The sequence below is a fragment of the Thalia democratica genome, chromosome 9 (assembly GCF_965202585.1).
Source record: "Thalia democratica chromosome 9, ktThaDemo2.hap1.1, whole genome shotgun sequence".
Taxonomy (NCBI): domain Eukaryota; kingdom Metazoa; phylum Chordata; class Thaliacea; order Salpida; family Salpidae; genus Thalia; species Thalia democratica.
Window position 1 is genome coordinate 39,838,222 of NC_139173.1, and position 25,604 is coordinate 39,863,825.

The window sequence follows — 25,604 nt, forward strand, 5'->3', positions numbered from 1 at the left end:
ATACCACAGATACCTTTTATGTCTTGTATGTACAGGACAAAGCTTTACTTTATTTCTTTAAAAACTAAAATTAATTCACAGGGAATTCGAGCTACCCTACTGTAGTTTAAGACTGCATAAATTTTTACAGTTTTATTTTGTCTTTTACATTTTATGAGCTTATCTAATAAAAAAAAACTTTTGTAAATTTAAAGGCTGTTTATTTTTTAAAGAGTAACAACTAAAAGCAGCGAGAAAACAAAATCTAATAATAGCTTTTGACTTTAAAAACTTTGACTATAATTAAGCTTTAAAAAATACAGTTTTAAATGCAAGATATAAAAGTTATAAAAAGATCAAAACTTAAAAAAATGAGTGTTAAAAAATAACAAAAACTTAAACATAGAGAATTAACGATTACCTAAAACAACTAAAGTCTTAGTTTGAACACCGATGAGCTCTTTGAGCAAAACACTGTTTACGAAACAAAGTTTAGAAAAAGTTAAGTAGCATATTTCTCTTCCTCGTAAAAGTAGCGATATTTGATAACTGTTTTTAAAAACACTAAAACGAATAATAGTTTTACAAATACTTAAACTTAGTATTTTTAAAACTAGTACAAACAATATATTGTGGTGGATATAAGGTTGGGTACAAGGTATATGTGGTGTGCAACTCGATAACCGATAGGTTTTTCGTGCACCAGGTCCCAGGACCAAGTATTTTAGGCGTATTTTTTGCCGCTAAATAAACTATGTTATTAGTATTATATAAACTTACTTTAAATGGTCATTCTTAAATTCAATTTTTATACACCAGTTCTAGAAAAGGAGAAAGGTTTGAAAAGCTAGCTTTTATAGCTTAAAAAGTTTATTATAAGAAATTATAAAACATCGATCAATATTTACAAGTGCTTATTTACTATTATTATTAAAAAAGAAGAAAATGTACTTGTTTATAAGTGAAATAATTTATTATGCAACAGTATCACAAAAGAAAAAAAAAACATAACTTAGTAATTGATCTTAAAATAACTTGACGTATTTATTTTTAGTAGTTTTAAGCAATTATAAATAAAATTTAGGATAGTTTGACCTAACAAAGTTTGATAAGTATTCAATAAATCTGTCAACAATAATAGTCAAACCTGATGCCCAATGTGACTTTACATTCAATAACAGAGTCCATACCTAACTTCTACACCAGGGTTTCCAAAACTTTTTCAAAAAGCCCCCTAAACAGAAATTGAAAAAGCTATGGCCCCCTCAAACAAGATTACTCAAAAAATTGCCTTTAAAAACACCTGAGATCTTTTTTTATCTTGCTGTTCACCATCAGCTCAAGAATATCGAGAGAAAGTTTCAAATTATGACCTCATTGCCCATTTACAGCTTAATAGTTTCAAAACTTATATCTGTATCTTTATGTTGTTTTATAATCATTAAAGTATTATTTGATTTTATATTATTCTTTAAGAAGTAGACGAAATATTTGTTTTTTTAATTTTTTGAACGGTTTATATTTTTATTAAGAATACTAGCTAAAAATTATATAAGGACAAAATATGAAGGTTTATTTTGATAAAGTAGCAAAGTAAAGAAGGAATTTATATGAAAAACAATATTAAAATACAAACTTAAAATACTAAAACTATTGAAAAAATAAGTGAAATCAAAAAAAGGTTGACATAATTAATTATTGCATAAAAAATCTAAATATCAATTAATGCTTATATAAAGATAATATTTTTTTTTATAATTGAAAAAAATCTTTACATGTTGATATCAAAAATTTAAACTAAGAATTTTACTAAAAAACAAAATAAATGAATAATAAAATGAAATTTTTAATTCAGCTCCAATTTAAACTCAAGTTTATTACAAAAAATCAATCAGTAAATAGTTAGTTCAACTGTTTTATAAAAAGTGTTTCTACTAGTTACTGCCTCAATATTTATCCTTCATATATTTAAATATGTCTATAAAAAAAATAACAAATTTTTACAAACAAAAAATAATTAATTGAGTTTTTATAAAAGCAAGGGGGTACAAACTTGGCAATATTTTTCTACTTATTAAAACAGTGTATATGTTTTTACAAAATACAGAAGTAAAGTTAATACATTACAGAAATAAAATTACTCTTTTAAGTCGGTCATTGTCTAAAAAGATACGAAAAAAGTTTTATAAAATAGTTTAATTTAAGTAAGTTTGAATCTTAGTTGTTAAAACATCTAAAACAAAAAAATATTAGTTATATTTATAATATTTTTTAATAATAATTATTTGATTACAAAATAGAGCTTGTCTAAAGTACAAATTGCAAAATAAATACTACTAAAATTTTCTTAAGTTAAATCAACTTAGCCCATTCACAACAAAGTCTCTGATAAATGAAAACTTTCATAGAATGGGCGAATCTTCTTTTTAGCGGACTTTCTTTCCAGGTATCATTCCACCGAAATTGAAGTTTCCTTCAGGAAATTGGAAAACCAACTCAGGAAAACCAGAACGTCCTAAAAAAGAACATTTTGTTGAGTAAACGAAAAAAATTAACAGAATATTTAACTAAATTATATGTCCCTTTTTTACCTAAAGAAAGTTAAAAACTTCATGTCTAATGAAAATGTTATTTAAAGTTGGTTGAAAGAAGAAAACTATTTTTTAAGCTATTCAGTGTTAATTACTTGTATCTTTACAGCTAGTCTAGTTTAAATAAGTTATAAGTCTTTAAAAGTGGATAAACTGCAAAACTTAGTAACATTTTGATCAGTCAAGATGTTTATGTAATCTAGACTTTCCAGAATTGTAACATAATTTAAGCTTTTGTTATCTTAAAAGATTTAATTATGAAGTTTGTTTATGCCTGAGGCATTATGAAGTTTTAAACTGTCAAAGTTTCATTCAAAAGTTTAATTTAAAATTTATCAAGATAAAGCTAATCTTTTGTAGTTGTTTCTAAAATGTTTGAGCTTATACAAATTATACTTTAAAAGAGTTGTTTTTGTGGTTGAATGTATTGATTAAATTTCATAGGTATTAAAAATGAAGTTGTATAATTAGAATTTGATTAAAGTTTTATTAATACTAACATAACTTATTTTAAAACTACGTTTAAATCAAAAAAAAAATCACCGACTGTTTGAATACTACTACTTAATAATTTAATTTTTTTCTGATATAATTTAACTAAAATACTAAGTAAAACATCACATTATTCAAAACTGTTTATTATAGAAAATGCTTCAATCCTTAATAAACATCACTAAAGTTTTACAAAACCTTATTGTTAATATAAAAACAACAAATTATTCTAACCTTCACCAACGACTCTAAGGACACTGTCATGTTGTTTTATGTTTCTTGAAAGTCGGTCAGTCAGGACAGTTTGTGTCCACGATGATAATGGGGCACCCAAGTACAATGCGGACCCTGAAAAATTGTTTTAAACGATTTTATTTTGTTTTAGTATGATGTATATACTTTAAAATAAAAATTTTAATAGATATCAATGCAACATAGATGATTTTTTGATGGTATAGCATGTATATACCAATTAACTTAAATGATGTTGTCAGTAATTAGGTTACATAATTCCATCGCTGCTTTGAGTAGATATTTAAAAGTTTGTTTCTTTACTTTAACAACGTACAATTAACTTTTTGATTTCAAGAAGAAGAACAAAGTAATATATTTAACAAAATAATGTAACACAGTTCCTTGCCTAAATTATGTTATCATTAAACAGTTCGATAAATATGTTAACTTTAAAGTTAAGACAGCTCATATAACAATATTAATTTATACATTATAATTTTTCTTACATTTTAACATTTAATTTATTCAGCTGAAAAGTAATGTAGAAAAAATCATATTTTTAATTTACATGTATTGTATATGCGTGAGTTTTAATCTTGACCAAACCCTACACATTTAACAAGCCCACTAGAGTTAATCTAAGATTTTACAAGATTTTGTTAATTTAAATCTTAAACCAGACATATAAGTGTTAAAACATTGTACTACATCTAAGTAAAGTTCACTAAAGTTAAACCCCTAGAAAACTCCCATAGAAAGAGCTAAATTAAAATAATATAAGAAAACTTGAACATGAAATGAACACATTGTTAAACATTCAACTTTCGAATATTATTAAAACATTGTTGAAACAAGAATTTACCACGAAATAAAACATGTCAAACCGGTTTACAGACTAATACGTGTGCATTCTATAAATATTTCATATAAATCAATCATATCAGCTTTGCCCCTTTTTTTTCTTTAAATTTTGCTTAAATTAGCTTCTTTATGTAACAAAAAGTTTCTTTATAAAGAATTTTTACTAAAAGGTAAGCTTAAAAGTTTAATCGACGATAAAAATATTTTACTTTATTTTATCATGTTTTATAACTTATATAGTTATTCTGTCAGGATTTTTAAAGTTTATTAGTATAGTCGCATAAAGAATTTATCTAAATTCTTGTGCACTTCAAAAAGTTTTAATCAATCAAATCGGTTTTGTTACAAAATTTGTAATGCATTGTACGGCAAGTCATCTAGAAACCGGTTTATTTCAAAATTTGTCGCAAATCTGCCTCAAATGTTTATAAATAAATACTGAATACGTGTCGAATATTTTACTTTTATAAAATTCTAAATTCTAAATGTTTAGGTAATAAACATGCATTCATACAAAAATAAAATCATAGCTATTTTTTAACTCAACAAGAGATTTTAAAAATTTTATAAGCAGCTACATTATGTAACAGTTCGATTACGAACTGTAATCAAATCCAAATTAGTTACTGAAATCTGATGATAATTACAATACAATAAACAATAGTTTTAAAGAACTACGGTAATTTATAAAGTACATTTAAATTAAACACAAATTAAATTGAATTGAAAAAAAAATCTCTAAATTAAAAGTGCGTTTAATTTTATTAACTATTATGTCTTGCTCAAATTGAATATAAAGGAAACCAATATTAAAAGTTTTATCTTTGTTTGATATTAGTTCTTGACGTGAATTATATCAAATTTGAATTAAACTTTTTTTATAGTTATAAAAATTTCAAAAATCACTTTCAATAGATAATTAAGTTATATTACGTACAATGTCATACTTTATCAAGTTTAGTTAATGACCGAAAAAGAATTTAAAATTGTATCCTTTTTGGTGAAAAAAATTGATAAGTATTAAACAGTATCAGATTTTTTAAAATAAACTTTAATCTAACTTATACAGTAAGTTTTGCAGACGATGGTGGAACAGTTATTAAAGTTTGACAAAGTCTTTAAAAGTACAAAATATATCAAAAGTAACTTAACAACTTAATAGTAGATTACTTAATTGATTTTGATATACTAGTAATATTAACTATGATAATACTAACCCTAAGAGTATATTAATTTCATATAATAGTGTTCATTAATGACTTTTTGGGAGTTAACTATATATTTTGTGTTTAAAAAAAAATTTCACTCACCTATTTTTTAAAGGCTTATAATTAAACTTAACAGTTTTTTGATGAGCAAAATTTTTATACGTTTTATTACAAAACTCTTTTGAACCATAATCAAAACTTGAAACTAACTGAAGCAAATTTCTTGTTCAACAAACGAGGCTTTGTAATTGTTCGTCATAAAATCAGGTCCCTCTGTTTTGACTGCGTACTTTTCAACATCATCCGAATAGAAGAAGTTTCCTGGGAAGCTTTGGTTGAACAACCTGATCAAATCGATGTTCTGTTGAACATTTCAATGTTGATGGTCTAATAAGCATAAATTAACGATTAATTTGCACTTTTGTAATGTTTAATATTTCATGATTTCTTATACAACGGAAAAATACTTTAAAGATTGTAATCAAAAGGGTCGATTATGCCAATTCGATCATCAGACCACAAATTTCGGTAGACTGAGACCGGTTTCGTCCTTATTAGGGCTCATCAGTCAGTCACAATCGAAAAACTTGCAGTCGTCAATCATTGATTTCAACTACTAAAAGATTGACGACTGCAAGTTTTTCGATTGTGACTGACTGATGAGCCCTAATAAGGACGAAACCGGTCTCAGTCTACCGAAATTTGTGGTCTGATGATCGAATTGGCATGATCGACCCTTTTGTTAAACTTGAGCTTGTCTCACGGCAAACGAAAGTCCAGGCTTCTGCTTTGCTGACTTTCGCCGATGTTTTTTGTAGATTGTAATCATTGTATAAACAATATAGTGTATTTTTATTAGTACAATCGTTCTACTGACATTAGGAGGAGATGCTAAGAATAAGGTGCGAAAATTTTGCTCATAAAAATCATAAAACAAACCTAATATGTTGTTACAAAACAAACTACTCACATTAGGTGGAGAAGCTAAGAAGATAGTCTGGAGATTGTAATCAGCAAGTTTATCCTTGATGGCTTGAATGAAATTGTTCCTCACTTCATCGTCATAGGTCAATCCCATGGTGATCCTACATATCTCCCTGTTACGTTCACGTGCTCCCTTCGGACGCGATGGTTTGCACCTAGTGGATAAAAAATAACTTGTATAAAAATTAATGGTGAAGTATAAACTTTATGCCAACCTTTTTAAATGTTTCTTAAAATTCTTAGTTGAATGTTAATTGGCGGGTAAAAATAATGTCATAAACTTTACTGAGAAAGTTTCTTACTAAAGTTGTGAAAAGTATAAAACTTTGTGCTAATCTTGGTATTTTTCTTTAGTTTTTATATTAAAGATTAAAAGTTATTACTATGTAGCAGTGAAAATTTCAAAATCATAAGTAAGCGTTTATGGCTATTCTGAAACTAAAATACAAGTTTATAAAAAAATTGTCAAAACAAAAAAATATGAACTCGATACAAATACTTAACTTTCACTATCCAGAAATTAAAAATACTAAAGTTTCTTAAATAATACTTTAAATTATTTAAAATAGTTGTTTTATAGAAAGATGAGTTCTTAATTTGAACTTAGTTTAAAGTGAAAGAAAGTTGTTAACATTGTTTATCAAAATAAAAAAATAAAAACTTAAAGCTTAAATATCCGTATGTTAGTTAAATTGACCAACAACTAATAACTTTTATATTACAATATTAATAATGGTTTAAGTTAAAGAAGGTTAAATATATTTGACTGTCATTTTAAAGAAAGAATTATGACTTTTAATATTAAATCTATATTATAGCTTGTCATGTAAAACTAACATATATCTTAAATGCTTAAATTGGTTGAACTATCATATACATGTTATTAGTAGACTCAAAAGTTTAATGCTATAATACCTTGTAAACTAATTGTGGTCTTGTTTAATATTCAATATACATTATAATCTAAATGAGCTTTTCACTTGCAGCAAAACCACAAGTTTATATTGAATTTAACAATTGAATAAACTTTTCTTTAAAGTTAACCTCAAACTTTTATTACGAGATATCTCGATAAATTTTTCAACTCATTTTAACTTAAATCAATTAGGATCAAAATGTTTAATTAAAACAGTTAATAATGATTCATTTTTATTCGATAACTACAAGATTAATTCTAAATCTCTGTTAAACTAGTTCATTCCGTTTAAAAAACCTACACCATTTAAATTTGAAATTAAGTCTTTTTTTTTAAAGTTTAAAGCTAGTTGAAACTAATTTACAAAACTTCATTTTTCTTCCTTATACTTAAAAAACCTTTTATTTTGAAAAGAAAAAAGTCGGCATGTTTTAATGGTGAATTTTTCTAAAATATTACGTTTGTATAGTCCAGATTTTAACTTTTTAAAGTCTTTAGTTGAAAAAAAGTCAATTTACACAATCGTATCTATCAAAACAAGTAGCAGTAACATACATTTACATTGTGTATATTATGATGTTTTATATTTGTATATATAAGTATAAAATAATTTTTTACATATCGTCATAACTAACATATCCAGCCAATCAGACTCGTATCTCCAATGAACAGCCATAAATTTTCTGTTGTTCATCACATTTTCGATGAAGTTCATTGCAAACTTACGCACGGGGAGGGGTCTGTATATAACAAATTAGTAATAAAAAGAAGTAAATTTATATGGTGAAATATCGAAAAAAAAGTTTAGTTTGTAGTTTTCTCCAAAGAGAAGCTACTATTAATTTCGAAAAAGTTTGTTTTAAATTTGTAAGACCTTATTATGAACTATCGCTGTTAAAGCTTTAGTAGCACTTTATGAATAAAATATACTTTTATTTTAATTGTGGTAAAATATTTTTTGCTGTATAACTCAAAAAATGTATGAAAAGTAGCTTAAAATTTGAAGATTAAAAATTAATTTAAAAATATTTTGCAATCGGAATTACAAGCAGTATTTTAAGTTTGGTCGTATTAATTCAGCATCCAAAGATGTGCAAAACTTTGTAAGAGAGCTTTAAACGAAAAAGTTGTAAGTACTTATGTTATGTTAAACTTCAAAAACTTTTAAGAATTTTTCTGCAACTAACTAAATGTTAATAAGTACTAATATTCAATTTTTACCTCCAGATATACTTGGAATTTCTAACAAATGTTTATTTTATTAATACTTTTCTTACCTCCAGAAGTACTTTGAAATTCTGGCGAAAGTGGCCAACCATCTGTCCTGGTCCGGGAGACATTTCTTTCCGTAAATAACACCGAGACATTTGTACTGGTTGGGTTTGATGATGCCAGGAGAAAAGTCGTTAGGAACAAGCTCTTCGTAAGATGCAATCTCTATTTCTTTCAATACCTGTTAAAGTAATATTTTAATTAAAAATGCCTTTTAACTTAAGATCTGTATTTCTTTCATAATCTAGGTTTTTATGTTTGTTATACACCATAATGAAACCAATACGAAATTAGGTCAAATGATCAAAAGAACTATCTATCATCAAGCTACACACCATTTATTTACTACTGTTTTTATCAATTTAATATTAAACGCAAGAAAATTTAAATTAAATAATGTTGTTTAAAATAGTAATTAAGAAATCATATTTATAATATAATGTAGTTTAGGTCTAAGAAAAGTTAAGACTCTATAAACTTTGTTTTTATTCAGCTTGATATTAAAATAAAGTGTAAGTTCCTTACATTAAAACACTAAATCTTAAATGAAACTTATAAATTTTGTGCATACATTTACAAACGAAATATAAACCATTGTTGAGTTTTAAAATTTGTAAAAATTAGCTTTTTTTCGTGTGACTGTTGCTTTTTTAGTTTATTTATTTTAATGTACTACTTTTGTTGTATACGTACATATTAATCTGTTTTTAAACATTTTATAAAAGAGTTTAAAAAATTGAATACTACTTTTTAATAAACAGATAAGATCTCATCGAAAATGTCTTAAATTAAAACGTAGATGACCTTAACTTTCCGAAATTTAATGCAGAAGTAATTAAGATAAATATCTGGTCAGGAATAAAGCGCTAATCTGTTTAATGTCAAATTAAAAAAAAATTACACAAAGATTAAAAACTTCTTTAGTTTAACAAAAAACTTTTTGTTTTCCAAAAAAAGTAGCTACATTGTTTTAAAGCTTGTAAGAAACTTATGTCAACAGCTTAAATTAGACTTGTAAAGATTTAAAAAAAGACTTATAACATAAGTTGTTTGTATTGATAAGCTTCGTCAAAAAATAATATTACCTAAACGTTTAAAAAATAAAGTTAATACATGCAGTTTATATTTTAACTGACTTAACAATTGTTTACAGATTAAGTTACACCCTAAAAACTTGTTTAAAGTGCTAATCTTACTTAAAATTAGCTCGATTCGTATTTTGAAAAAATTATTTTTGTAAGAATTTAAAACCAGTTCCAATTAATGTAGTTCATAGCTAGAAATCTTGTATGTATTAATAGTTAAAGGAATATATTAAAAACCATACAAAAGTTAAAAGTGTAGTTTAGCACACAATTAGTAAAATTTCTATACTCTTTACTTAATTCCTTTCGTATTTTACATATGAAAATATAAGCAAAGTTTTTACATCTTTTTTAAATCAGAGATTTTTTTACACAGTGTGATGTTTGTATATAATACCTTCATATCGGCGGCTCGTTGGAAATGTTTAATTCCGTCCAATCTTTTAGGGTCCAATGTTCCACATTTAACCACTGCGTCCAATTTACCCTGACACTCTTTCTTGAACTCTTTCATACCGTACACCCCCATGAACTGTTATATTGTCATTGTGACGTAGATAGGTAAATGTAGAAAAAAAATTGTGTTAATAATTTGTACGATTTTGTACTTGTAAAATTTTAAAGTTTGTTTTTTATAAAATATACTCCAGTAATTTAGTAAAACCATTCTAAAACTGTTTCAGAATAGTTTATTTAGATTTTAACTTAACCACTTGATTTTTTTTAATAAAATCTATTACCCAACAAAACTACTTCCGTCCGTAAATCAAACAAGATTAAACTACTTGAATTTATGTGTATGTTCCCACAAGAATATTTAATGTTTTTTTGTTTAAAATTATGTCTAAATTGTATAAAAAAACAGACTTTTTTAAGACTTCCGACATCGACAGTTTCACCTGGAGACCACACAAGATCAACCGTGTAATTGGTATCGAAAATCGGGAGGACAAAAGGGTTTTCTGCAGCATCCCCCATACGCGGATGTCTGTTACGTCATACTAGTATTATAAACGTTGATGAGTGTTACGTCATATAAAGTTACTTTGTGATGTATACTACATTGTGATCAAAAGTACATTTAGCGTTTATATCATGTAAGTTTTTTTTTTCTGTTTAAAAGTAAAACTTAATTGATTTGTGCTGTAGAGAGCTTGCTTAGTGTTTGACTATGTAGAAATTGTTTGTATATTTGTAAACAACAGTGAGTTTTTATACAAAACATTAAAGTTTAGTTATTTCGTGTTTTCTTTTAGCACAATTAACATAAAGTTGCCATAGAGAATTTACCGCTTTCGACACTCGTAGTATTTTAAAAAAGTATATATTTTAAATTGAGTTAATTCAAGATAGTTTTAGAATAAAGAAACAAAAAAATTAAACTTAAGGTAAGAATAAAAAAATATGTTAAAAAGTGAGTATTAAAGTGTTAAAGTTTTTGACTAAAAGTTAAATATTAAAATCCGTGAAGTTTTTAAACCATAAAGTATGCCTATAATAATATTAGACATTAATAAGATTAAAATGTAATAAATTTGTTACAGATAATTTTATAAATCAGTTTGTTACGTTGAAGATATCAAAAACTTCAATACATACTAAAGATTTTTCTTTGCGTAAACTTAAAAAAACTATATACGGTGTTTTTAAGCTTTTTATTTTTTTGATAAGTTTTGTTTAGAACCTAATGTGTTTTTTGAAAAAAAGGTGATCCTAGCTACTCGGAAATTATAAATACTCAATTTTCGAGATTATATAAACTTTACCTCATTAGTTCTAATTAAATTTTTTGAAGATGTTTAGTCAGTTTAGTTAAACACTTGTATTTAAATTATTAGAAACTGAATATATACAAAAGTGGTTAAAACTGCGTAAAATAGATACTAATTTTGTACACGTGTAAAATAGCTAGTCACGATCTTTGAAGATTAATTTAATTTTAATGTTGTAAATCATGAATGCTAGATTTAATCTTTGATGCAATTAAATGCAGATTGCTTTGTAAGTAAAATTTATCAAATTTATAAGGGTGGAATAACTAGTTATTAACAAAAATAGCTTTAACTTACAAAAAAACATCTGTAAAAATCTAATAGTTAATTACTGATAATCTGAATAAGATTTAATCACTCGAAAAATAAATGTTTAAATGCTTATAAAAACAACTTCTTGTTTAAAACTAAGTAGTCTTAACCAATATTGTTTTAATTAAACTATTAGTTTTTCAAACTATTAAAAATGTAATCGTTGTTTCTATTTGTTATATCACTTAAAAAACTTTCTAAATTTTTATATACTTTCAAAATTAATTTGAAGTTATATCAGCATGATTAAGTATACTTTTTCAAATAAATTTTGAAGTTTTATACAACAATTTGTATAGCACACAAACCTAAATTTACGTATATATAATGATGTGACCGCTTGCTTAAACTTGAGGTGAATTTATTAAACTACGCCTAAAAAATCAAGTTTATTTAAGTTAGAAGTCAAATTCTTACTTAACAAGTTTAAACCGTTTTCAAAATGAAAATTTTATCCTCATTTTATGGTTTCAACTAATGTTTGAAATACAAAGTTTAAGCATAAACATGGTATAAACGTGGCTTGTAAGTAAAGATTAACTTGTTTCAATAATAAACTTAATTAAAAGTATAATTAAAAACTTAAAAAAATTAAAGCACATATAGTTTGATAGCACATCTTAACTATCTTTTAAATTAAATAGAAAATATATAATATTATTTACTTGCTAATTTTCTGCACCTTTTAATTTTTTGACGACAAAATTGTTTAGTTTAAACTTTAATAATCATTAAACACTTACATTTGATTTAAAGCAATCATAAAAAAATTGTACACTTTTGAAAAAGCAATAAACACAATTATTTAATCTCACAATTAATAAACACAATCAATCTTTAACCTGTAAAACACCCTAGTATATGATAGTTTTTAAAAATCTAATAAAAACAATAATTTTTTTCTCACCTGTGAAACACTGGCACAGCAACATTTCTTCCCATTTCGTAAGCAGTAACAACACCTTGTCTGAATAATCTGAACAAATTGTTCGGACCCATGTCGAAATACAGCATCGGAAGAACGAAACCTTTCGATTTTATCTTCGGTTGCGGCTGAATAATTAAAATAAAGTTTTAAATTAATCAACAAAACACATTCTATTTAAGAATTATAAGTTGTAGTGATGAACACAAAAACTAAGTGGAAACTAATAGGTTTGACGAAAATAAAATGGTATACATATGCTGTTTATTTTTGTACAGTTATATAAAATATTTATGCTGAAAAGCTAGTAATAAAAATAACTAAACATCAGAAACTTCTTCTTTAACGTAACAAATTATTTTTTCGAAGAACCTGTTAGGTTTAAACTTTTTAAAATGAAACTGCATACTACTTTAATTTAGTAGTTGCACAATAATGAGAATATAAGTACATATTTGTATTATACTGTTATCAAAAAACGTTAAAAATACAATTCAAAGCATTACCTAAATTTTATTTATTATTAACAAGCTCTATACTTTTTTAATGGCAATTTAAAACCAATATTTGTTTATCTTGTTTATCTAAGGCCTAAATCATGTTCTGAAGTCAAATTATATCAAAATTAATTTAATTTTTGTTTGCAAATATTATTTCTACCTCATCTGGTACAATTTTATACCCATTAAACTTTCATTAAGGCTGTAGAAAAAGTAGTTTTTACCTTTAATCTTCAATAATTAATGAAAAAGTATGATTAGAACTTAATCTTACGAAGTTTATTGCTTTGACTTTATAGTGAGTTTGTTGGTTTAGAATTATCAGAAAATATAAAATGTTGTTGCTTTTAAAATTTCTTTTAGCAGGTACTTGAAACTATTTTTAGCAAAACTAAAAGTTTTAATACTTTAAACATCTTATATCAAACTTATAATAAAACTAGTTTGAAAATGACAATATTCATTTTTTAAAACTGATATTATTTAAAAAGTTATTAGTTCAAAACGTACTAAAATAGTTTTTTTAAGTCGGTATTAATCAATGAAAACATACATTAGTTTTAAATTTAAATTATTAATTTTTTCGAAGTTGATATATTAATCAATTAAAATGAACATATTTATCAAAAAAAGTTTATATCTATCTATAAAAAAATATACAAATAAAAAACTAACAATGTTCATTTTTTCGAAGTTGGTATTGACACCCAAATCAGGTGAAACTTGAGGACCTGCAGGTTTTGGTTTTGCTGGTGGTCCTGAAAATATAACATTAGGTGTAAATTTGTTCATAAAAGATTTTGAGTTTAAAGCTAGCTATTTTAAATAGTGGATTGATTTTTTTCCATAATGTAAAAGGGTTAATATTTATTTTTATCAAGTTTTCTGTGGTTGAATATTAAAAAATTTTCTTGTCTGTAAGCTACTAGAAAGTTTCGAATAGTACGTAAAAAAAATTTAAACAAAATATTCGATGAACAATTTTTTGAGTTTGCATAAAACAAATTGTACAACAGGTTAGTTGCGAAATATTTGGTTTATAAAACTTTTAATTCACCTCGATTAAGGAGTGGCAATATTTTGATTAATCAGTTTAAGTTTGAGATCTTTTATATAAAAGTAAAATTAAAACTTCAGTTCGTAGATTTTACAGATAAAGTATGAAAAATTAAATAGAAAAATCATGAAACAAGTTCACCAAAAAATCAACATTATATTGATTTAGAAATCATATATTAATTAATCTTTTGGTTACAAAATTTTACTGGTTTAAAGTATATTTTTAAGTACTAATAAAGAAACCAAACATTTAAAAACATCATTAAAGTGTATATATAGAGCAAAAGTTTATTATCAACAAGTTAATATTTTTTTGTTTTTAATTTAAAAATTGTTTTTTTTAATTAATCAAAGTATAATAAACTTGCTTTTGAAAATAAAACTCAGTACTTTTTATTGTTTTTTATTACCTGCTGGTTTAGCTGGTACTGGGGCCGGCTTTTTATCTGGTGCAGCTGTACAAATATACATCTTGTTTTAATTTACTTTGTTGTTTATATATAGTTGTTGTTTCTGTTAGTTCTACTTTTATTCATGCGCTAGACAAAAATACGTTGCGTAAATTTAGTATCTCTCATAGAAAGCTTATACTTTTTTATTTTACTTTAAAAATTAAGATAACCAAACTTAAAGCATAAATAAATAAACTATATTGTTTTGTTTTAAATCCAAATTATTAAATCAAAACTGTTTATTCCGTACTGTATATTCTTTTAAACGTACCGTGTATTTTCTCGTTCATTCGTGATCCTTGAACTGGCTGGGGTGGTTCCTGGTTGACCTGGACTTGGACTGGTTGCGCTGGTTGCGCTGCTGGGACTATTACTGGTGGCTGCTAGTGAAAATAATGGTTAGTATTGGTTATGTAACGGTCAAAATTGGTCAAGTTTGGTTAATATAGTGATCGAAAGTTGTTTACTAAGATTTAAAACAAAACAAATTAATGAAACCTGAACGATTAAAGAAAACTTATTCTTAATTCTTGTTAAAATAAAGTGTTTCATAGCTTTTATGATATCAATAAGTTTGTTTAGTTTGTATTTTAATTTAAATGTTAAATGATGTTAGTTTATTATACAAAAATAAGTTAATAATCAAAAGTGTAAAAAATATTCAGCTAATTTCTTAAACCATAAACTTTTGTAACATTATGCAACTAAAAAGTAAACTAGTTTCGTTATGTAAGTAATCACTCAATGTTTTAAGGTGTTTAGTTGATGGTTTTTGAGGAAGTTTTGGTGTTAAGTAGTATTATGAAGTTCTAACCAAATTTTTATTGCAGCACAATAAAGTTATCAGTCTTAAAACCAATAATTTCGTATCAATATATGACATAAAAGAAATTATTTATCATTTTGTAACTTTTTAGTACGTTTAATGAGTTTGTGCCATAAAAAAAATCGATTACTTAAAAATTTCTTAGTAGTACTTTTAAACGAAGTTTATAATTCAAAAAATAAAAAATAAAAAGTATAAGAAGCTTATTTTGATTTTGACACAATCCAGTTTTTTAATCAAACAACTAATTACGTTAGAACAAGTATAAAAATTATAAAAAAAAATTTCAATAATTACTTCTTTAAAATTTTATTGTTTAGCAAACTTTTTAGTCGTGTTTTTTAGGAAACTTAACTAAATAATATTCTACTACTACTGACTTAATTTTTAAAAACATCAAAACATTTTTTATAATTGTTTAAGCTTGTTCAAAAATAGTTTATCCTGCATCAAAAACCTATTGTGTTACACTTTTACTATCTTTTTACAGCTTGATACGATTGTGGTTTAAATTTTTGTAAACAAAGATGTTCTTTCAAAATTCAATGTTGTATCCAACAATACTATATAAGACTTAAAACATTTTTGATATAAGATTACACAGGTATGTGTAGTGTCTAGATTAAGTAGTCTTGTTTAATGTGAAAAATGATACCTTTTTTTTGCTTACCAAGTCGTATGACATGCATCATACTTTAATAAGCTTACTTTTATAACTGTGTTATTTTCAATGAAACCATATAAAAAGTCAGTGAAGGTTTTTTTTCATGTTTATAATTAAATGAAAAACTTTCAATACAACTCATACTACTAAATAATGGTATAATTATTAGTTAAGAAAAATAAAGTTACCATAATGTTTTTAAACAAAAGTAGTAATACAAGAAAAATACTTTTTTCGAAGATTAAATAGAAGAAAAAATAAAAATAAATTTTATCTGTTACTATATTAGAACAACTTTTGACATTTTTTTTATAGTAGTATTTATTTTTATCTATATAATAAAATCTTACCACTGCTTCCTTGACTTTAGCTTGTTCTGCTCTTAATTCTGCTAGCTGTAAAAATATTAGTTATTTGTTTAAGTTGTAAAAAAAAATATTAAAAATTAATAAAATTTATTTTATGGTAAAATGTTCTATACGAACTAAGACTTTTATTAGTTCAAGGTTGTTTAATATCTTTTTTGTAAGAAACGTAAAAGCTTTGTGCAACTATATCATATGATTTAGTATTGAACTAAGTGTCAATAAAATCATCAGTTTATAAATTTTCAAAGTTATTTTGAACGTTGGCAAGTTTCCAAAATGTTCTTTACATATTAGATTATTCTTTGTATGTTTATTAAACAAATTTTTAAAAATCTATTAATGTTTAATAGTACTTTACGTTTTACTAAATATGTTGAAAGTTACTAGAACTTTGTATTGTAACTATGAGAAAAGTTATGTACTTTTGAAATTACTTAACAAATACTATGTGCATAATATATTCAAATCTTCTAAAATCTTTAAAAATCAGTGATAAAAAGTTGATAAAATGTTTACAAACAAAAACTAACGGCTTGATGGAGTGATTCGATTTGTTTTGCGTGTTCATCTATCGGATTTGCTTTTACTTCTTTTGCTTCAAGGTTCTGAAAAAATACCGACGATAAAATTCTTGTTTATATACAAGTTCAAGTACACGTGAAGCATTATCAAATATGATGTAAATCTTTCATGCAAATTGTATTGTTATTTAAAAGTTTCAATCTTACTCCATTTCTTTAATAAAAACATTTTGTTATTAATGTGTTTATCAGGGAAGTATAAGTCAATAAACACAACAGTTAAACTTTTATTCAGTTAAAAACAAAACTAACATCATCATGTTTAGTATTGGAGTCAATCACATCGATTATAATATAAACAATCGCAATTGCTCCTATCAGCTCCAAAGATCGCTTTATAAATCTCTTCCTCATTTTAATTATCAAGTAGTTGATTCTGTTTCAAAGTTAATTCGTTCAAGTATAAACTGTTTTTTAACTTAAGTACGCTTATACTTAAGGGATTTTAAAATTCTAAATGAGTTTAGAATAAAAAAAATACGTTAGTAGTAAACCGTTATGTATTATATTAAATTATTTTATGTAGTATAAATGAATTTTAGAATTATAAAAGTACATATTTTGTTATAAATACAGTCATAAAAAGTACTAAAAAAAACTGAGAACAATACAGCTTTTTAAACTTTTAAAGTTATTTGTATAATGATTAAAGTTAATTTTCTAGAAGTTATCAAATTAATAAAAACTCTAAAACCCACAAGGTAAGGAACAAACATCCTTATAAAAAATAGAAACCTTCTGCAAAGATTAAATAATTGTATAAGTATATAACTTTATTCTAAATTATTACTGTCCTGGATATGACAGCAAACTGTATATGTGGTGTATGACCCGATAACCAAAGGATCTACATACACCAGGTTTTAGAAACAACTTATTGAGCGCTTTTTTTGTTGTTTAATAAACTTAAGTACGGTGGTCAAAAAGCTTTAAGAAAATTTGTAGCGACTTACAATTAAATGTAAAGCTTTTCATTTGCTTTTATTCAGGAATCGCTTATAAAAAGCTTAACTTAAGTTTATTTAAGGCTTATTAGTTTAAACTGCTAACCAAGCACACTCATAAACTTAAAAACCAATGAAGCAACACTTAAAAAATATTTGTGTTTAAATTAATATACGTATAAAACAAACAACTTTTGACAAATTGTAAATGTTTAACACTTGAGAATTGTAGTAAGGTTTACTGTTTAAATTTACTATAACAATGTATGAATGAAATATAAAGAAAAATGTTTGGATTATAAAATATAAAACTCAGATAGAAGTATATTAAAACAACCGAAGGATGCAAAAAAAAAAACTTTAAACTTTAAAACTATCTACTTTTAATAAAACAAAGATCTGCACAGCTGTTTAATAAATTTTTTTTTTTAATGAAAACTTCTAACTTCTGTTGGGAAAAAAGACAAACAATCAAGGTACAAAAAAAGTTAAAAAAATAATTTTTATACAGCAAATTCTCAAAAGTAAACGAGCTTCATTTTACTATAATGCTGCAAAATATGTACATTGTACTACTCAGACAACGAGAGTAGTTTTAAACTTGGAAAAATTAAAGCTTAGCTAGAAATATTAAATAATGTACGTTACTAAACTATTCACGACTAAAAGACCTAAGTGTATGTAAACAAGTAACTTTTAAATTGAAAAACAAATAAAACCACCACAGAATTAGAGTTTCAGTAAAAACGTTTACTGTCTAGCACTAAAGACTATTTTAATTTCTAACAACTCTACTTGGAAATGAAGTTTTTACTTTATATAAACTACGACCATTAAAGATAATTGAACAAAACTTTTCCTACTAAGCTGCAACGATTAACAAATTTCACATATTGGAGAGTGAACACTTGAAAATTTAGAGCAACACGTAAGAAACGCCTGAGGACAAATAATATGCCATCTAACCTGAAAGTTTACTATTGTTACGTCATAATACACGCTAATAGCACAACATTATTTGGCGATTTACTTAACTGCAATACAAGGCCACAATTAAATGTTCTTTTCTATAAATAACATAAGGCTACTAATGAAAAATATTTTCTTTTAATATAAAAGCTAGTTTATAGTTAAACTATATAAAGTCTTATGTTGATATTATTCAATCTGAAGTTTTGAAAACTTATAACTTGAGTGTCTAATCCGTTTAGCACAAATTTTGTTGGGCTTAAATAACTTAATTTGTGATATAAAAAATTACACAAATGAAATTTATCTGGAAATTCAAAAAAATATTTCTCTTTGTATTCTATTCAAGCAACAAAAAGAATTAATGAAAACTACATAAAGTTTCAGTAAAATTAATTTCTAGTGTCATTATACTTCAAAATGCTGTTTGTAACAAGTATTCCGACAAAAATTTACTCCAGCAGTAAAAAATTCTAGGCCTTTAAGAGATTTATACAAAAGACCACAACTTTAAACTAAATTTTTACGTAAAAGTTATAAGCAATCTTATGTTTTATTATACAAAGTTTAAATGGTGATGTTTGTACTTTTCAATAGCTTGTTTAATAATTAGCTCGTCAGTATAAATTTAAATATAGTGTTTATGGTTTATGTGTACACTTTTATGATTTAGTCTGTGAGAAAATGTTGTTAGACCGCAAATAGATTAATCTATTAACTAAAAAATAAAGAGATTTTTGTTTTTTTAAAGTTAAAAAAGGGTTTAAACGGATTAAAAATAACTTTTTAAAGCATGAGAAATTTTACTTTTTAATGCTATTACTAAACCTTAAAACCTCTTTAAAATGTTATTTGTACCAGTTTAAACTTTTGAAATGAAAGTTTATGAGTTTTTGCATACTACTTAACTTAACCTCTTAAAGTTAAAGTTTATTATTCGATCGACCAAACTTCGATATAATTAATAACATTTGAATAAAAATGGTGACATATTACCAAATGAATGTCGTTTTTATTAAAAAGCAGTATAAAGGGTGTATAAATGCTTATATTTGCACGTTGATTTAATTTAAAAACGTTTTCAAAAAGTATGCCTTTTTGAAGTTTAAAATTCGTTTTAAATTTTGGTTATTTCACGAATTTGTTTACCGTCAACACTTAGTTAAGCTTAAAGATATATATAAAAGATTACAAAGTGAAAATAAAATACTTTTTGAAAAACTATTTTGTTTAATTAAAAAAACTGTATTTTTTAAATTTTCAGCTTTAATTCTCGTAAAGTATTATCTACAAAGGTTTAAAATCAAAATAAAAATCCTCAACTATATTGTTCATATATTACTTTTCATGTTTTTAGATTTATTGTTTAAATTAAATTCATTCTAGATTATACTAGAAAAAGCAAAGCTTAATTAGACAAGACAAAACATACTTTATCCATTAAATTTAATCTTTATATAAATTACTTTATTTTCTTATAATTTCTGTTACCGGTATAACTACCACACCTTACAAATAAATTTATATTTAGCCATAATTTATTATTGCTTCAAGTATTTTAAGAATTTAATCATTTTGTAAACAACCAATAAGCAGTATGAAGTTGCTTTTGTTTTTAATAGCTTGTTGTTTAACAAAAAACATATTTTATCGTACGAAAAAATGTTAAATTTATTTAATGAAGTTTAATTAACCTTAAAGAAGACAGGTAAGCACTAATTAGAAAGCTAATTAGCTAAAACCACACATTTTATAATATAAAAAAAAAGAGTTTTGGTAAAACATAAAACTTTCAGAAAAATATTAAACAGTAAAACCAGTTCTAATTAATTACAACTTTTGATTAAAATTTTTGTGCCTGTTTTTTGTGAGTGAATAAAACCCCACAAAACTGATTTTTTTACCAAGAAACTTTAATTAGGTTCAATAATAGCGTTTTTTTTTAATTTTGATAAAATTCATTAAGTTTATTAATAGACCTTTATTCAATTAAGTCAAAAGCTTAAAGTTTTTAAAGAGTAGAACTTTTTACCTGTTGTAAGTTAACATATTAGCAAGTTTAAGAACTATACTGTCAATAAAGCTTTATACATTAATTTGTTATTAAATGATTTTCAATAACAATCACCAAGCTTTAGTTTATTGGTTCTTAGTATAACATACATTCACAACAGTCACAATTAGTATAAAAACGAAAAACTTTCATTTAACTATTTAAATAATTTTTATCCAAGTAATTATTGTCTATACATACAAATAAAATAATCATTAGCTTTTATATTTATATTTTATTGATTTCCGGTAGTGTATTCATTCACCACAGTCACGGTGACTCCTCCTGCTGTAGTCTCTCCTCCCTCGACTTCTCCATCTTCTTCTCCTTCAACTTGATCTTCTTCCGTGTCTTTCTTCCCTCCGAAGCACGGACACCATCCCTTCTTCTTTTCTGCTTCACCCGTGCTTTTGCCTTCTGATGTTTTCTGTGTTTTTTACATACATATTACTACAACTTGCTATTGATTACATACTTTTAATTATAAGTAGATTTGTGTATTAGTAAAAATATATAAAGTTTTCAGGTAAGCTATTGATAGCTACAAGTTATTTCCTAGAGTAAATTATTATGTTTTACTGAAAATCCTCTAAAAAGTAGCTAATTTATTTAGACATCAATTATAATGAAGGCTTTGAGCAAAATTCACAAATTTAAACAACTTGATATATAATTATGTATTTCAGATTATTATTTTTTGTTATATACACCAGCAAATCAATGTATAACTTTAAATCTTATTGAAATACTTTGATCATGTACCTTGTTATCTTTATTCTTTTTGGCTTCTTCCCACATATTATTGCGTTTAAAATAATAAAGTTCGTAGAAAGCTCTGTGAAGAAAAACTAATCCGGATATAATTGAAACGACTCCAATACCAATGTATACTTTGAATGCTGATAACTAAAAAAATTAAATTTATAGACACAACAAAAACCAATTCTTACTTGTTTTGCACACTTTTTTTTTAATTTAAATTTTTTTTTAATAAACTTAAATATATACTTATAAAGCAAGAAAAGGTAAATGCCTAACATAAGTTCAAAGTACAATTTTAAACTCATGAAAACAATCTCAACAAAACTTTAGAAAAGAAACATAGAAACTACAAACCAGATTTTTTTCAACGAGTAGTTTCAACAGGAGTCCTCCCTGAGCGCAGCTCCACACCCCTAATGCGAGGGAAGCCCCGACACTGAAAATTACCCACAAAAGTGTGAACTTGTGGATCAAGTCCTTGTCGTATGCGCAATTCATAACGACACAAAACGCCATCGTTAACACTGCTATACCCCAAAATGGGCCCTGTAGAAATAATGTTACAATAATTAAACACACAAAAATAAACAGTTAAAACTTCTATGCCCCAAAATGGACCCTTTAAAAGTTTTATTATAATAATTAAACAAAAAGATACTGTTGAAACTGCTATGCCCCAAAATGGAAACAATTTAAATAACGAGAATACCAAACTGTTTACAAAATATCTGAAACTTTATTAGTTTAAGTTTGTTTTAGTATTTTTCAATTGCATAAACTTTTCTTAACCTGGTTATCACTGTTTGTTCTGAATAATTCAATAATCAAAAGCAGCATCATCAGAAAAGACATGAACAAACTCAAGTTGTTTTCATAATCTGCAAAATAAGAATAAAAACTTTTAAAAGTACATTTTAGTTGCACTAATGTTGCTAAAGCGTTTCATGTTTTCTTAAAGCTTGTTTTAGTTGTTGTATAAAGATTAATAACTTTTCTAAATATTATATGACTAAGTTACATTAAATTAAAGGTTCTGAATATATGTAATTAAGTACACTTAGGTAACAATAGTTTAATCATTTCAGTATATTATATAGTAGCTATATGTTTTTTGGCAAGGTACTTAAGCACTACTTATTTATTTATCTATTTACTACTGCATTTTTAAATTTAAAACTTATATAAAGATTTGTGTACATTAATTTTACTTTAGATCCATATTTTTTTAATATATCTTATATGTAGTTTAAAATTTTTATTGAACTAATAGTTTTTGGTTAAAGCCTTTTGATCTCAAACATACCTGAGCCAAACTTAGTTGCCATTTTAGAGAATTTTTCAGTTCCTGTTTAAAAAAATTAATTACAAAAAAAAAAAATATTTTGTAATGTTTTACTACCAAATCATGGTTGTGTATCTAGTTTTGAAGTTTATGAAACATTATAGCTAATTTATGAAGTTAAATAATCTAAACATTGAAAAAAAAACTGGTATTTAGTTATTTTAAAAACCTTCTTTTAAATTTGTGATTATGTATGAAAAACAATAGCGTGTTACTTAAATGCACTACTGCTCATTTGTATATTTAAAATTCGGTAGGATTAATTACAAGATAAGTTGTTTTCTTTCCTATCAACAGCAGTCTAGACATAGTTTTCCTAAACAATTTCTAATTATTTCCTGGACAAGACATTAAAAGGTACCCGTGATGTGCGACTCAATAACCGTAAGGTCCTTGTGGACCAGGTCGTAGGACCAAGTATTTTGAGCCTTTTTTTTTTAGTTCAATAAACTTTAGTGTTTAAATAAATTTGATATTGACAATAGCTTTTTTGTTTTAGTAAACGTTTGTCTTATTTGTGTTTAAAAAACTCAAAATTCTTAAGTTAATAAAATTGTTTACATAAATCTAGCAGGTTTTGAACTAAAAAGCCGTTTTTTAATGTTCATAAGTTTTACATGAGTAACTTTCGATTGACATCTAGTTTATCATACAAATATATTAATTTTTTTAGACTCATTGTAAAAGTTAAAATAAGCTTTTTATAACTAATTAACTCCTTTATAAAGAATTTTATATTGTCATGTTTCTTTTACCTTACTTTTTATAATTACTAAACACTTAAATAGAGTTGGTATTTGGTAAATTTGGTTATATAAAAAATTACGAACCTTTTTTATCAAAAACTTATTTTTCTATCTGGGTTATCAAAACGAACTAATCCATCTTGCCTTGTAGATTATTTTATTTGATATATTATGATTTACTTTTAAAAAGTTAATAAATTCTAAAAAAAAAATTCAAATTGTTGTTATGACGTACTTCAAAAAATTTTTGAAGTTATTTTTAAATTTTCTGAGGTCTGCAAAATAATCTTGCTATTTCCTGAGACATATATATTTTTATTGCTTAGAGCAGGACTCGGCGGTTTTTTATGAGTAACAGGTCACATTAAATTATTCCGTCCACTACATTTTTGAAAAGCTTTACTTAACAAAAAGTTCATACCCAAATGTGTAATAAAATAAACACAGCAGTTTACTTACAAGCAAAATAGAAGCATATCTTTATTATAAAAATGCTAAAACTTTGTTGTTCTACATTAGTACCAACGGTTTTTGCTTAGAGAATATTTTTTCACTTAAAACCATTATAAGTAGAGATTTTTTTTTAAGTAAACATGAATTACACAAATAACTATGAGAAAGGAATTAGTTTTAACAATTTTTACTACACAAACATAGATGCTTATTACAAAACAAAATTCCAATTAACAATTCAAAATATTTATTACAATTTTTTATTCAAGACCCTTTTTTACTTCATGCTCCTCTTAGAAGCTGATTTCTTCAAGTGCTCGTTCTTGAACATCTCGCTCTTCGGCTGTCTCTTCCTCCTCGGACCCGAGGGAGAACCTTTCGGAGGATCTTCGGTTTTCAGGTCGTTCTTCATCACAGTTTCGCTCATCATCTTGTTGATGTTATCGTCTTCATCGTGATCTTCTTTGATGGAATCTGATCAAAAAAAAGTTTTATTATTCAAGAGTATAAGTAACATTTTAAATGTTTTTCTTTTGCATATACTGTCCTTGTTTTTTTGTTGTTGTTCAAAAGGCTAACATAAGTTTTAATTCAAAGCTAGTAATGCATTTTTAAAATTGCTTAATAGTTACAAAAAAAGAATTTTTAATAAAGTAAGAAGTATAAGGTAATAGTTCAAAACTTTATGATATACATTCGTAGAAACAGGTAAAAATCTAATCTTATTGGTAAAAACATAACTTAAATTGTAAAAATAGGACTTATACCTTATGAGTATAAAACTATTAATAATTAATTTTACAACATATAAAACATTTTTGTTAGTAAACAAAAGATTTTAAACCTGAAGAATGAACACCTTTACTGTGCTTCTGGTGCTTTTCATCAACATGTTGCTTTTTTGGCAAATCGTGCTTACTTTCTCCCTTTTTCACTTTTACTTTCACTTTATTATCCTTCTTTGAATTATGCCCCCCTGAGCTTTTCTTGTCGTCTACTACTGTAGATTTGCTCGGCTCCTTCTTAACTTTATCTTTTTTAGGGTCGTGCTTTCCAACACTTACTTCTGACTTGCTTGCACCTTTCTTGACCTTCCCTTTATTCTTGTCTTCCTCTTTTTCTACCTGAGGGTTACTTGGCTCCTTCTTAACCTTAATCTTCTTAGAGTCGTGTCTCCCTAAGCTCTTGTTGTCATCTGCAACTGTCGACTTGCTGTGTTCTTTCTTCGCCTTCCCATTATGTTTGTCTTCACTC

The 25,604-nt window shown here is 25.4% G+C and overlaps 1 protein-coding gene across 2 annotated transcripts; it reads right to left on the reverse strand.

Annotated features, from left to right (window-relative positions):
- Positions 1-1,812: 1,812 nt before the first annotated feature.
- On the reverse strand, positions 1,813-17,453 carry LOC145843919 (uncharacterized). Of its 2 annotated transcripts, none has more exons than XM_082951194.1 (15): positions 17,334-17,453; positions 17,031-17,105; positions 16,483-16,527; positions 14,914-15,022; positions 14,601-14,645; positions 13,807-13,889; positions 12,614-12,759; positions 10,490-10,610; positions 10,020-10,154; positions 8,543-8,718; positions 7,901-8,005; positions 6,336-6,504; positions 5,576-5,726; positions 3,297-3,410; positions 1,813-2,494 (listed from the first exon to the last, which is right to left on the reverse strand). In XM_082951194.1, the coding sequence occupies exons 1-15, from the start codon at positions 17,433-17,435 to the stop codon at positions 2,406-2,408; spliced, it is 1,665 nt and encodes a 554-aa protein (XP_082807320.1). In that variant the 5' UTR covers positions 17,436-17,453; the 3' UTR covers positions 1,813-2,405. The 2 variants fall into 2 exon arrangements, with proteins under 2 accessions (XP_082807320.1, XP_082807319.1); XM_082951193.1 differs by having other exon boundaries at positions 14,914-15,025.
- Between the last annotated feature and the right edge of the window lie 8,151 nt (positions 17,454-25,604).

Excerpts from the sequence above, each read along its gene's own strand:
- LOC145843919 (XM_082951193.1), bottom strand. The coding sequence starts at position 17,435 with ATGAGGAAGAGATTTATAAAGCGATCTTTGGAGCTGATAGGAGCAATT. Across the intron at positions 17,106-17,333 it reads CCAATACTAAACATGATGAT|AACCTTGAAGCAAAAGAAGT; the intron begins GTTAGTTTTGTT and ends GTATTTTTTCAG. Across the intron at positions 6,505-7,900 it reads GAGTCTGATTGGCTGGATAT|GTGCAAACCATCGCGTCCGA; the intron begins GTTAGTTATGAC and ends TTTATCCACTAG.